We start from the raw sequence: 15,175 nt of genomic DNA on the forward strand, positions 1-15,175 counted from the left end.
AAGCGATGTGTAGTGAAAGAACACGGACCCCATAGACTATAATGGGGTCAGTGTGCTTTCTGCGCGGTCTCCGCACAAGTCAGGAAAGTACAGTTCATGAAGTACTTTTCTGTACACATGTTCCGTGCGGACACAACGCGGAAAGCAGACGGACCCCATTATAGTCTATGGGGTCAATGTGCTTTCACTGCACATCGCTTGCCAATGCGTTCAGTAGTCCGTTTGGGGGGGTCCCCATGCAGACTCCCGGAACGGATTATCGAATGCAGATGTGAACCAGGCCTAAGTCTGTTTGCTCATTTTTACATAATCTCAGCCCAGTCTTAAACAAATGTAGCTTAATGAATTAAATCTGCTTTCTTTACCTGAAACATTAAAACATATGACGGTATGTAAAACTCTTTGGCCTTACATAAGGGAGTTTCTAACCAAAAACATATTCCTTGGGTCTCTGGAAATGCTGTATGAAATGACTTTTTGAAGATTAATGTACAGTAATGGTCAGTCATTTGTTATATAATGTTTTCCGACATCTCATTTTAAGGCCAAGGACCCACATTGCTGAAATGCAGCTTTTTCTGTTGTAGATTTTGATGGGGTTTTTGAGACAAAGCCAAGAATGGCTATAAGAAGAATAGGAAACTAAAGCAAATGTCTGAAATATTGTGTTCTGTTGTTACATCCAGACATAGAATCTCTAGTTTTTGTCTAAGTGAAAACCATCAAGACACATAGAATGTACACTCAGTGGCCAAAAGCCATGGGAAGGTGTGTTTCATTGCCGGTTGTGTTGGATATGATGCTGAAACAGTGTGACGCGATCTGGCCTATGTCGCTAGTGTCGCCAGGATATCTGAGCAGTCTGATGCAAACAGGTGTCTCTTGAACATGGCAGCACGTAACGAGTTAAGTGACTGTAATAATAATATTTTGTGTGGAGGGATGAGTAAAGGTAGTGTAATATTGTTTGGGTGCCAGTAAAGGGGGTGTTATACCATGTGGGGACCAAGTGAACCCCAGGAAAATGCTTGCTATAGACCTCTGTCTTTTCTAGTTATGCCCCTGAACAAAGTTTTCGTTTTTTTCCTTCCCCCTGATGATCCCATAGCTTTCCAAACTGTTCTGGGCAATAAATGATGTTTATATAAAATTGTGTGAACTATCAAAGCGTTGTGCATAAATGAACAACAGAACTAACGCCATAAATTATAATCATTTATCTTTTCATAAGCCTTCATTTAATACTTCAATTTCCAGAAGGTCGGACATGCATTAATGTTTTTTATTCACAGCATCGAAGTGCTATTTATTGAGCTCTGAAAACAGATCTAGATTAACAAACACATTTTTTTTTTCATGGAAATTCTCAAAAATTGTCTTTCACTTTGATTTCTTTTGAAACCAGCCAAGTCTGGATTCTTTGAAAGGTGGAGACATTTTTTTCTGTTATTTTCAGTTTCACTTGCCTCCAGTTCCTTAGCTGGATAGCTGGATAGAGAAGGCAGAAGCCTGTGCACAGCATTTATAGCATTGACTCCAACAGCATCAGCTGCTGAATCTGAAAGCAAACGGTGGAGAACATTCTGGCAAAGGTAAGCAAAGTAGACAAAGAGCACGATGCTGTGTACAAAGTATATTGGAAAGCAATCAGAAGTACTAGAAATAGATAGAAAATATAGAAATAGAGGATTTCATTGCTTCATAATGTAGGAAATTCATGGAAATCTGTGACAAATAGTAGCCAAATACTTTATTAATGTGACACATTTCTCTTCTAGATAATGTAAAAGAATCTATTACTCTTATATCAAGTGTTTCCAAAGTAAAGTCTTATCTGTATTACTTTTCTAGGACAGAAACCCCTAGGCGGACATCAGACGCAAGTGTGAACACTCCCTAAGCAGCAAGACAGTACTATCACTCAAAAAAGGTATATTCACTATACCACTAACTAGCCCTACAATAACATATAAATGGTTTAAAAGTGTTTTGCTAGTTGTTTAAACAACATACCGATGTCTTTGGATGGCCTGGTTTTTTAAATAAAAATTATATATATATCAGGCATGATACTTTAAGTTTAAGCTCCCTCGGCCGTTTGGCTTCCTGGGATTTTTGGTATGTGTCATCTCGCTAATATATACCTCTGCCCACCTCACAGTTGTGACATTTCTGGAGGCTCCCCTTCCCCTTAGGTTAAAGGGGTTGTCCCATCACAAGGATCCTATCTATACTGCTAGTTTATGTGGATTTAAGACTTTTCCTAAATGCATTGCTTTATCAAAACTGCTTTGTTTGGCTGCTATCTTAATTTATTCACTTTATTGTTTACGCTCCGTTTCTATGGCCCTTGGGATTATCTGCTCATTTGTCAAGTGATGTAGCTGCCTTCTTCTGCCTGCTCTCAGGGGGGAGGGAGGGGCTGGGAGCAGCTCTGAGCTGTTTGTGTCTTTTAAGCAGCGGAGCTTCTCAGAGAGCTCCGGGATTTCTGAGCTCTTATCAGTCGGTTTAATTGAATTTGGCTGATAAGGGCTGAGATAGGGAGTCCGTTACTTCTGTATGTAATGTAAACTGACTCAAATCCAGCTCTGCTACATCAGCTTCACACTGTGGTAATTCATTTACAACCAATCACGTGCAAGTGAAACCCCGCCCACCTATGTGCCGAGGAAGCAGGAAGTGAAGAGAGCACAACAGCCTGCAGGTTAGTGAACAAGCGTCATGGGAATACCCCTTTAATATTAGTTACCATATGCTCACCCTATGGATGATCAGTGGCATAACAGTAATGTTAAGCCTGTAAAATAATGTTGCTCTGTTTGTCACTAGGAGTGATGAAAGAATATGTCCTGCAATCGTTTGGTTTTCTTCAAAATTAATGCTGTGGCGGACCCCCAGTATCATCCCAGCACCGAGGTTTTATTTGAAATGGTTATTTAGGTTGTGGATCTTATAATCCAGTCTGAGGCCATAAGTCTAAGTTATGGCAAAAGCCTCCTGTATGACGTCTTGGTGGTGGTATACTCCCTTTAAATCCAGCGCTCTGTGTATCAGTCTTAATAAATCTCGCCCAATGACTTTTATGGCAAATTGTTTTAGGTAGGCTAACCTGTACAAATAGAGGTTATTGGGCAGGGAAGGGGTGGAGGTCAGCTGTCCCCATCAATGGAAGTCAGTGACAGATCCTGTGTTTTCTGTCTCCGTTTTTCGAAGAGCAGATAAATGATCTCTACAGAGCTGGAAGTATCGGCCTATTATGAAGGCTCAGTGGTCAATTTCAAAACCGTAACATTTTAGTATTATTTTTTAATATAGAAAGGGACCTGGGTAATAAAAATAAACAGTAAAATGTAACAAAAATAAGGATAACAAAACAAAAAAATTATATTAAATTAATAATTTTCTAAGTAACTGTTCGCTTTTCTTTTGTTTGTTTGTTTTTTTCATTTGGCCCATACCTCCATGAAGGTTTGTGCTACTAAGACTCAACTAAGACTTTGAGAAACAGACATCTTTATAGTACATCTTTACTCACTCTAACAACTACAGAATGAACATTCACATCTTATATAAGCGATGGCTCATCGCTAAGAAAAGTCCTCACTCGGTAGCTTTCTGATTTCTAGGACCCCCACTTTGTGCTAGAGTAATGCTGTGTCTATTGGTGTAGTGCTGCACCCCACTTCTGGCCTTGCAGGGCGCAATTCACTTGAAGGGGGCCTTGCCGCAGTTACCTACACAATAGGTGGTAGTGTATCAATTGTGTAGGGAAAAAGTATGTAGGGGTGGGGGTTCCAGAGGCCTACAGCGATAAGGTAGTTTTTTTTTTTTTTCAGTAAACCTTGTACAATGCCATTGGGGGAGAGGTTGGGAAAGATTTACTAAGAAGAGCCTAAGTGCTTGCTTGGCTGGGGACCACCCACTAGACAATTGCAAGCTCATTTGGACATATTAAATAGGACATTGTATATGTCCTGTCAGACAAATAAAAGGAAATCTAAGATAGAAATATATGTATTACCAATTAGAGACTCTCTAGTAATAGTGAATAATCACCGAAACGAAACGCTGAAGTCGACTCTAGATCTAAGAAGCAGGGCTCTTAGACTCCATATTTAAGATTATTAGTGACTTTGTAGATGAAAGTTTTGGTTGACTGTTCCATAATATATATGATCCAGTCCAAAATGAGCAGAACATACTTCTCCATTTCACACTAAAACAATGTTTGTTCTACTTTTAGGTACAAAGGTCAAAACAACAATGGCTTGTAAGTATCTATAGAAATACATATCTGTCCTTTGTGATCTTACCCTTAGTGTAGAGCTCCTATAAGCGTGCCAGCTACAAAATTAGTTACACTACCCTTGTGAGAGAGAAATTACAGTGCCAATATAAGAGTACAACATACAGTGCACCCAGAGGCATAACTAGCAAAGACTGGGCCGCATAGCAAATTTTTGACTGATTTTTGACAGTATTGCACCTCCTTTCCTGGCCTCTACACAGTCTAAGGCCCCATTTACACACACTATAATGTCTCTGATCATTATACCCGGGGGTCTGAAGAGGCCTCCAAGTATAATAATAACAGTATTTGTTGGGGTTCAACCAACAATATACACAGTCTAAGGCCCCATTTACACACACTATAATGTCTCTGATCATTATACCCGGGGGTCTGAAGAGGCCTCCAAGTATAATAATAACAGTATTTGTTGGGGTTCAACCAACATATACTATTGCCTCTACTTCCCAGCAATGTGATATGGGGCGCAGGGTTGATAAGTAAATAGGGCTCGGGTTACTCCAGCAGGTAATGGCCTTTTAAAAAAAATAAATAAATAAACAGCAGGGGCCCACCAAGCCTCCTACAGTCACGGGCCCTGTGGCAGCTACTACAGCTGCTATAGTAGTACTTATGCCACTGAGAGATCCCAAGATTTATTGTCAGCAGATTCTCCATAAAAGTGTCATGCTAGAGTGCCCCAATTAGTTTTAATGAAAGTACCCCTTATATAGCAGCCACACTGCCCTCATATTTGTCTGTTGCAGTATACCCTTTCCAGCTCTAAACTCCCTGACAAATGAATTAAACCATTTAAATTTTTGTTTCTAAATTTTGCTTAAAGCGAGATATGGTGTTCTTGAGCAAATTCCTACCACTGGTGCCTCGGTTAGAACTGGAAGACAAGATGGAAATAATTATTCTGGTAAGTGATTAATAGAATACACAAAATCACCATAACAGAAAAATCTATGTACACAAGTCAGGTTAAGGGGCATATAATACACATTTGGTGGGAATGCACCGAAATTCATATATTTGGGACAAAAGTCCTTAGGGTAGTATGTGAACAGAGGTGTAACAAATATTTATAGCCAAGTCCAAAATGGACATCACACTGTTGATGGCAAACATAATGGTAGTAATGCATATAACTGCTTCTACTTGAGCAAAAACCAAAGGATAGATGGTAATGTCACCCAGCAGATATTCTGCTATTCTGAAGCAATGGGCATGATTTACTATTGAAACTGCTCCAATTGGCAAACATGCCTTACACCACAATTATTGTTTTAGGAACTTTTTGTTGCACATGTTGATGCTGGCGGGTGAACAGCATGGTTCCCAACATATTATAACCTATGGCTCATCTCTAGCCATCAGTATTAGAAAGGTGGATAACCCATATGGGGTTATGGGGGCATAATTTACACTGTCTACCAGTATGTATTTTGACACCCATGCAAATGAAGATATTTGAGGTGTCACGCCTTCCGCCGTTAAATATCGTGTAGGAAACAGCATTGGCTTTAGTGAGTGCAAGATGCCAAGAAGTGCAGAGTTGTTTGATTTCGAGAAAGGGGTAATTGTTGGTAGCACAGAAATGGTCGATCCTTAAGGGACATAGCAAGTGAACTGAATTACCCAAAATCGACAGTGTCCTATGTGATTATGAAGTGGAAAGTGAACGGTGATTGTCCGAATGTGCCCCGAGTCGGCAGACCCCCAAAACTGTGAGATACTAGAGAACGATGGGTGCTGGCCGGAGAAATTCGGAAGAACCTCATCCAACCAATGGCTCACATACACTAAGAGTTTCAACAGGCATCCAGGAGTATTGTGTCGATCAATAACTTCCGTAAGAGTCCATTTACACGGAGGAAAATGGTGAGGAATTTGGTGTGGAATTTCAGTGCCGAAAAAAAAGCCTCCCTTTGACTTCAATGTCAATGACAACTTCTGACTACAACTTAGGAAGCACATCTGCTGGGTTTTACCAACTGTTGGGGACATTAACAGGTCCTCATAAGAGTATGTTGCAGAGTTCCAAATTAATAATTAATTAACAGGCCTAGATGGGCTACCACCCATTGGGCCTGGAGAAGCCACACACACACACACACGCAGCTGATAGTGTATCAAGTGAGTTCTGATTTTATTGTAAGAAAAAGGTAGTTTAAATACATTACAGACAAAGAGCTGGCTTGGCTATTCTAATCAGTGCAACATAATTGGTCATAGAGATATAAGACAAGCCTGGCACATGACTATTGGCTGAGGCTCATTATAATCTGCATCTCATTATAGCTTTCCACACTGGGATGGACTTTCCCATGAAACAAAGAAGGATTCAAAATACTTATGTGTGAGCTAACATCCCAGACTATGTCTATATGTATATATCATGGCAAAAGAGATAAGATGACATGTTCCAACTTAATTAACAATGAGCTACATAGATTGTGTCTGTACACACTCTAAGTGACCTTCATATACCATAAAATATGACAGAGTGCCCAGATACCATAAGATTAATACTTTTGTAGGTTATGTGTCCATACATCATGTAAAGGAGATAAGAGATATACAAAGTCAGCTGCATCTTCTCAAAATGAGGCCCTTGAGAGATAATGATTAGCAACCTCTGCATTAACATTCATTATCACATTCCTTAAAGTCTAACAAAGGGCCTCCTTGACTTAAGCAGAAAAATCAGTTTATATGTGAAAGAGTACAAGATGGCTGCCAAAATACAAAGATGGAGGACTTAACTCTAACATTTCCCCCATTTTGAGATGGTTGAAAACAGAAATTAACATGTAAGTACTTCAGTGACCTAATGTCCACTGCCGGATTTCCCAGATTCCCTACATGTGTTTTTCTGCATTTCAACCTTTATCTCAAAAAATCCTTCTTAGGGGTCTGGCCTCTCAAGTTTTGTATTTGTCATCCGTTTGCATAAGTATTGTAATAGTTTAAACAAACAAAAGAAACATAAGATTATTACTGCGACTTGCTGATACTATGTATCATTCCTAAAATATAAGGTGGTATCTTCTTAACTACATACTTCAAACATTTCCTGTTGTGTCATGAAAACAGCTATATATAACATGACTGAGGCTAATATGGGGCTATGAGTACATATCCTACAATCTGACACATTCAAATCTTCCTTCAAGATCGTATGATGTTTAAGAAACTTATTGTCCCACTCGTTGTCAAATGTTCTATGCAGGCTTATTGCCAGGACCATCTGTAACAGTAACATCAGGAGAATCTTCATCGTTTTTTGTGTAGATTCTTCCTTGCAATGTGAAGCATGGATACAGTTAGGTTTTCCTTCAAGTTTCATAGAAATACTGGTTATCAGCAGCACTTGGAAGGACCATCAACTCTTGGGTCCAAGGTTTTTCTCATGTCTTTCTCCCTCTCTTTATCACCATCAATCCATTGTCTCAAATGAATAGGTCCCGTCCACTAACTTAAAATCTGAGAGGGAGAAGAAAACTCAAAACTATACATTAGTCAAATGTTTTTGCCAAGACATCACATAGTCAGGCAGTACACCATAATACAACTCTAACCTAGGGGCTGACCCAAAGAAAGTTTGATACGGGCTAAAACCAATTCTTCTATCAGGAGGGTACCTTACAGAAAATACAAATACAAGTGACACACTACTTCTTTAGTAGCCGTCTATCTGCAGTCCTGTTTATGATAGCTTTCTTCACCAAATATGCCCCGGGCCATCCTGAAGAGAAATAACTATACACACAAGCATGTACTTATACCGTCTCACCTTTAGTAGTTACTAAAGTTATAGTTATATCATATAGTTAAACCTGCAATCTCTGGAACAGGTACAAGGGCTCCGGGCATGGCTCACAGAAACTTTTCACTTCTTACTATAGTGATGCTAAATCCTGTCGCTGCCCATCCTCTGCTCACCAGGTCACACATGGCTACTACTAAACAGTGCACTTAATAATAATCTGCTTATGCCATCAGTGGGGACGATGCTCTCAGTACATCCTCTCTTACCACCAGACACCAGGAGTTATTCATCCTCTTTTGATCCTTGCTATTTCCAAAGCTTCTTTCCTCCTGAACCATTTTGGTGCCTCAGTGTTGTAAAACCTGAAAAGAGAGCTAAAACGGGTTTGGGCCTAGTATAATGACCAATTATCAGTAAAGCATATCTCCTAGGCCTTTGCAGCTGGGTTAGTGGCAGTGTCTGCCCGCATGTTACCTTTACTTTCTTTCATATCAGCCTTGGTGTGTGCCTTAATTTCTGACTATACCCACCTGTGTGGGGGCAGCAGCAGGGTCCATCACTATCTGAACAGCCTGGAAATCCTTTTAGGCTTAACATTAAACCCTACAGAAAGCTATCGCTCTCCAGATTGGACCATAGTCCCACTATATCAAACACCTACCCTCAGACATTGTACCCTGTCTCAGTGATGGCTTCTAGTTCAGCTTCATGAGCTGAGACCCATACAGTTCCATAATGGTTCTACTTTGTGCTTGGTTTTACCCTTGGTTTACCTCATATTCAGTGACCATGACATATCTGGTGCAGAATCCACCATCATTCCCAAATCGAGAATCATATAAAATAAAAGAACTCAAAAAGTCAAAGTTAACAATAGGTTCATCATTCAAATAACTAAGAATCTTTTGTAACATACAATCATGTTGTTCTATTCTATATTGTCAGCAGAAAATACTTGTATATTTCAGTTACTCCCCCCTTGAACCTATTGTTAACTGCTACAAACAGTAATAAACAGGATGGATTGTGCTAGAAAACAAATAAGTTTACACAAACAACTCAGGGCCTAATAGTTAACCAGTTAGAAGTGACTTGTAGAGCAGGGTGGAAAGGTTACATGAGGAACCATCACAGCAGCCACTGTTATCTCTGTCTGCAATGCAAGATATACGACCCCTGCCTCTCCTGCAAGCAAGCTTTACAGCCCACAAGGCTGTGGCCCCCCTCCCTCTGACTTCTGTGTGTGCGTAGGACTACAGGATTCAGCAAGCTCCAGGGCACACTTCTTAAAGGAACAGAGACACATTCATATAATCTCATTAGCAGAGAAGGCAGAAACACTGAACAAAGGATCACATCAGGAGTACACACAAAGAACATTACAGAGCAGATATGTGAGTGACTTCTGATTTACTTAGCTATCTAGCACCTTATCACAAACAATGTTCCAGAAACACCACTTTAGTTTTGCAGAACTTCAATTTATCTTTACCTGCGTGTACATGTTAGGGGTGTTCTGTGCCCCTTGTGGTAAGAAAGTTCACATGTATTGCCTGATCCCATACCAGAAGGATCATCTGAATAACAATGACCAATAACATTGTACAAGTATTAAATTCAACTTTTTTCTCAAAATAATTCCCGATTGTTAACATTCATAGATTTATAGTATAAACCCATAACCAATATTTATATTACCAGTATAAAGCCTATGTGATATACTTGATACACACAAGCACCAATAAACACTGAATACCTAGTACATGTACATGTTATATTAAGTACATCTCATATTCACCAGAAGACATATATATATATATATATATATATATATATATATATATATACACATATATACACACAACGATGGAAAGGAACTCATATCTACTTGTCACCACCCTCTATGGGGTTATCAATATCTTCATCTGCTACCTGTGGAGACTGAAAATGTAACAATACAGACATAGGCAAACAGAGCATGTGCATATAGCAAATACATGTAACACATATGGGCCCATTCACTTCCATACATACATGCAAACGTCACACTGGAGCTCCAGACAACACACATCCATTGAATCATAGAGAACTTGTCAATTTTCATATATTTTGTACAGTGATCACTTATTGTCTCTTTTCCTACAAATAATCACAGAGTTAGTTATAATTCCTGCACAGCTGAAGGTGACAAAATACTTATTGGTAGACAGTGTATATTAGGGGGATCGGGGAGTATCTGGGTAAAAGGAGGCTCTGAAGCGACCAGGAAAAGGGTATGTTATACCGTGTTGGGACCAGCAAAGGGCTAATCAACAGTAAGTTCTGCTTCAGTTTTCTACCATATGATGGAACAGGCCCTTACTCTTCCCTGACCCTTATGCAGCAGCGATAGTGCCTGCTCTGATGGCAACAATCCCTCAGATGTACAGACTGCAATACCTCTGAGTAAGAGAGAAAATATAAGCACTGATTTATCAAGAATCATGTTTTCTAACTTCTTCTAATTTATAATTAAATGCACATCTCGCCATGAATTAGGCGCATCCTCTGGGGTCCGTAGGCTTAAACAGAACTCCGCACAAGCTTCTTGCCGGCATAGAATTTTGGCATCATTTATACCAGAAAACTGACATAAATGATGATAAATCTGATCCAGATTTTATGCTTTAGCTCAGACCCTCTGTTGTTACTTGCCCTATTAGAAACAGTGCAGACGTGAATGTAGCCTATTTGTTCTGGTCCATTACAGGACCAGAAGAATGAAAAGATGGACAGCAATGGATCAGAAAGATGACAGACATAAAATGATCCAAAGGGAACCCATTGACTATTATGGCATCCATTGGGTGTACAATTTTTATACTGAAATCACCAGATGAAAAATTCATAAATACGGGAATCTTTTGTCTGGTGATTTTGGATGGATCTGCATCAGACAGACTCCCTGCACAGAAGTGAACATAGAATTAGGCAGCACTTGCAAGCTTTATACTAATGTATGTAGATATGGGGAACCAAACTTCTGTTTTGTGATAAATTGAAAGGTACCTTTGGTTCAGAGAAGATGGCAGAAGTGGATCTGGAAAGAATGAAAAAATACAGACAGAAGATACATTCAGTGTCTAGTAAAACGGGAATAGATTCAGCTATAATTGCAGGAATCATGTCTCGTGAGTCACGTGCTGGGAATGCTCTTGATCCAAGTAAAAATGGTGACTGCGGAAATGCATTTGGACTCATGCAGGTAAGTAATAGACTTTCTAATTAACTGTAACAAGTTGATTATAACAGCTAATAAGGATACATTTACATGGGCAGATGTCCTGCCCAAAAAGTAAAGATCAATGACGTAACAAGTTGATTGGTGCTCATTCCACCAATCATATTATATGGGGGACAATTTTGATATTGGTTAATGTAGCGTAGTATGATCTGACAATTATTTTTGTCCGCTAAAAGATGTGATTAAATGACCAATGAATAGAGATGAGCAAGTACTGTTCGGATCAGCTGATCTGAACAGCACGCTCCATAGAAATGAATGGATGCACTTGGTACTTCCGCTTTGACGCCGGCCGCTTAAACCCCCCCGTGCCGGCTACGTCCATTCATTTCTATGCGAGCGTGCTGTTCGGATCGGCTGATCCGAACAGTACTCGCTCATCTCTACCAATGAACATTTACTCATTTGTCAGCTGAGTGTTGTAATGTTGTACACCAGGCAAAAATCGCAAACACACATTCATCTGTCTATTATCAACCCATTCACATCACAATTTTGCCCCCCACTTAGTGGATCCATTTAACATATCTACTTTTTGAATAGTAAAAATTCATATAAATGTGCATTCAATTTAACATGCAAAAAAAATCAGGAACGAAAAAAGCGAGAGGGGAGAGTCTCTGATTTTTTTTTTTGGTGTGTGTGTGTGTGGGGGGGAACAAAAAAAAAAAGGTATAGTAGTCAAAGATACAGAATTGGATAGCTGCCCAAAAAGAGGCAAGAGAAACAGTGTTTGGGGTTTTTTTTTTTTTTTTTTTTTTCTTACACATTACAGTCTTCTGTATATATCCAATGACAGATACACATTTACATACCAAATCTAGTGGCTAGTATAAGTACTATTTGGGGGTCCCAGATGTAAGACCACCGATTAATCTAATATTCGTAGGATAGGCAATCAGTCTTAGAAACCGGATAACCCTTATAATAGGGCTGCTGAAGGGGCCGTGAATATTAAAAACCTTAGGCTAAGTTCACACAGAGTATTTTGGTCAGGAATCCGCCTCAAAATCAGCCTTCAAAAAAAGCCTCTCAGAGTTTTATTGGGAGGCTTTTTTTCGAGGCTGATATTGATGTGGATTCCTGACCAAAAAACTCTGTGTGAACTCAGTCTTACTCTTCCTGGTCTTCCATGTCCAGCAACAGCAGTTCTGGTCTTTAGTTTACCGGTCCTGGGGCTGTTTGTGCCAGGAGAGCACTGCAGTCAATCACCTCTTTACAAACGTCATGTGCAGCTTGTGAAAGGGTCACAGTTTAGGCCTGAGATTGAAGTGGTTATCCAACACAAATGGGACGTCCATATACAAATTGACTGGAGCTGCCACCCGTCAAAGGAGACCTGTGTGACAGAAGTAAACATTTTTTACGTTCATGGTTCCTTCTGCAGGGGAAAATGAAATCTCCGCCTGCTATGAGCAGGGGTAGATTTGTGCTACAAGTTTCATATTTTATGTTCGTCTTTACATTAGTTGTCATTACTTCTTGCTAAGCCGTGTTTTACTCCTTACAGATTGATAAAAGATACCATATACCTAAAGGTGCCTGGGATAGTGAAGAACACATTTTACAGGGTGCAGAAATTTTGTGCTCAATGTTTAGAGCAATAAAACAAAAATTTCCAAAGTGGACTACAAACCAGCAAATGAAAGGTAGATACTGATTATAACACGGTTGCTTTTAACGCTTGTACGTCTCATTTATATGACTGCCATTGTTCTTTTGCAATAATGGTTTGTCCATGTGCTTACTAGCGATGCAATCTTGTGACTCTTTCTGCCCAAAAGCAATTCTTGACTCCAGACAAAATACACTTGGCTTAAAGTACTTCTAATTTAATGCATTATCTTACAGGTGCTATTGCAGCCTACAATGCTGGTCCAGGAAGGGTCTCCAATTTTGAGGATATCGATAGCTGCACAACAGGCCATGACTATTCTAATGATGTCGTTGCTAGAGCTAAATATTTTAAGAGATTTGGATTCTAATTAAACTAATGATTAACAAAGCCAAAAAAAATTCTTCATAAAATTTACTAAAAGAATTCATTTTTCTTCTTTGTGCATCCTGAAAATGTTTGTGAAGCAACTAGTACAGTATGTGGTGGAACGCCGCTGCATTAAGTAGTGTTAACATAAAATAAAGCTACAAAAAGTTACCGTACAGAACTACGACCCACTCATTTTTACATTCTCCAACTTATCTAATCATAAAGAGGTTTTGGCACATTACAGTATGAATGGGAAAATGGAAATTATATAAATTTAAGACAATCCTTAAAAAGACTAAAATGTAATGGTCACTAATCTTTCGACAAAATTTGCATACATTAATAGCGCAACCACTTTGTTGTTTGTTGAAACTTTGTAATATGTCTTCTTAGAAAAAGATTTTATTTCTCCACTTATCTAGTTATTATTTCCTTTCCCTCTAAACTCTCAAGAAATTATGAAGTCACTACTGAATCAGTTTGGGTCACCCACGACAGCATGTCAGCTCACTAAAAATTACATTGTATATGCCAATAGAAGTTTATGGAGGGGGGTGTGCCAGTGAGAGAGAAGCAGAGACACAGGCAGAGATTAGATGCTACAGCTAATAGTAAGATTTATATTTCACATTTATACTTACTGCTCTCGTCCTCTCTATACTGACTTCCACGTACTTCTAAGTGTGAGAGAGAGTGTTATGGAGTACAATATCTGGCTTTCTTTGCCTATGCTGTCTATAGAGGACAAAGCAGAAGAAAACCCCTTCTTGTACACACATGGCAGCTTATCCTGAGTCACATAAGTGGCAAGATAGTTTACAAGTTATAACGGAAAAAAAAAAATACAGGCCAATACTTTGCATTAATATACCAGACCCCCAAGTATAATGATCGGAGGGCCAGGGGAGGGGAGGGAACAAACACTGTTACTTACCTCTCCTGTGCTCCAGCAGTCTGCAGGCCTGTTTGGTGATGTCCCAGACGTCACGCAGGCCAGGCCAGCATCATCATGTGACGTAACGCAGGCCTGGCTCACAACATTGATGATGGCTGAAAGTAGGTAAGTAACATTGTTTTTTGATGTTTGTATCCCCCTTGGGTCTCCTATCATTATACTCTAGGATCTGAAAAGACACCCAAGGTATACATTTGTTCACGGGTGGTCCACAATGGGGCATAAGGGGCCACTATGAGGCACTCTCATGTGTGCAGGGGCCACTTAGCATTGTGGTTTCTTTCTGTAGCATGTGGTTGAGATTTGTTTAAATTTCATCCACTATGCTATTACTGGCTTACCTGCCAGGGATTCCAATGTGTACATGGCCTTAGGGCATGTCCAAACGGGACTGAAGGGGAAAAAGAAAAAGAAAAAGAAAAAAAAAACTGCAGTGTTTACACTGGAAATCCTCAGCAGAAAAGAAAAGCAAATTATTTATTATGTGTGGATTTGTTTTACTCATTTGCATTCAAAATCTGCAGCAGAAACTAATTTCTGCTGCAGAATTTTTTGTATGCATAATTTGAAAAATCTCATTCACTTTGCAGGTACTGTAATATGCTGCAGATTTTCCTCATGCAAGCCTGCGTTAGAATATCTGTAGCACAACTGCAGTGTGTGAACATGCCCTTGATTAGAAGGCAGGAAACTAAAACGTAGTAATGTTTCCATTGATGAAAAACTGCGATGGATTTGCACAGGAACCATTTAAATACCAACTTCAAAAAGTAAGAACTCAAAGATTTATATATTTAAAATTTTTTTTATTAAAAGTGTTAAATACATATAAAATACAATGTTAAAATACAATTCTCAATATGAGAACAGAAAAAAAAGGAGGC

The 15,175-nt window shown here is 39.3% G+C and overlaps 1 protein-coding gene across 1 annotated transcript; it reads left to right on the top strand.

Annotated features, from left to right (window-relative positions):
- Positions 1-1,536: 1,536 nt before the first annotated feature.
- LOC142193805 (lysozyme g-like) lies at positions 1,537-13,358 on the top strand. Its single transcript, XM_075262810.1, has 6 exons — positions 1,537-1,592; positions 4,244-4,270; positions 5,133-5,213; positions 11,111-11,310; positions 12,860-12,998; positions 13,201-13,358. The coding sequence occupies exons 2-6, from the start codon at positions 4,264-4,266 to the stop codon at positions 13,332-13,334; spliced, it is 561 nt and encodes a 186-aa protein (XP_075118911.1). The 5' UTR covers positions 1,537-1,592; positions 4,244-4,263; the 3' UTR covers positions 13,335-13,358.
- The last annotated feature ends 1,817 nt before the right edge of the window (positions 13,359-15,175 follow it).

The sequence above is a fragment of the Leptodactylus fuscus genome, chromosome 2, assembly GCF_031893055.1.
Source record: "Leptodactylus fuscus isolate aLepFus1 chromosome 2, aLepFus1.hap2, whole genome shotgun sequence".
Taxonomy (NCBI): domain Eukaryota; kingdom Metazoa; phylum Chordata; class Amphibia; order Anura; family Leptodactylidae; genus Leptodactylus; species Leptodactylus fuscus.

Excerpts from the sequence above, each read along its gene's own strand:
- LOC142193805 (XM_075262810.1), top strand. Across the intron at positions 5,214-11,110 it reads AGATGGAAATAATTATTCTG|GTACCTTTGGTTCAGAGAAG; the intron begins GTAAGTGATTAA and ends ATAAATTGAAAG. Across the intron at positions 11,311-12,859 it reads ATGCATTTGGACTCATGCAG|ATTGATAAAAGATACCATAT; the intron begins GTAAGTAATAGA and ends TACTCCTTACAG.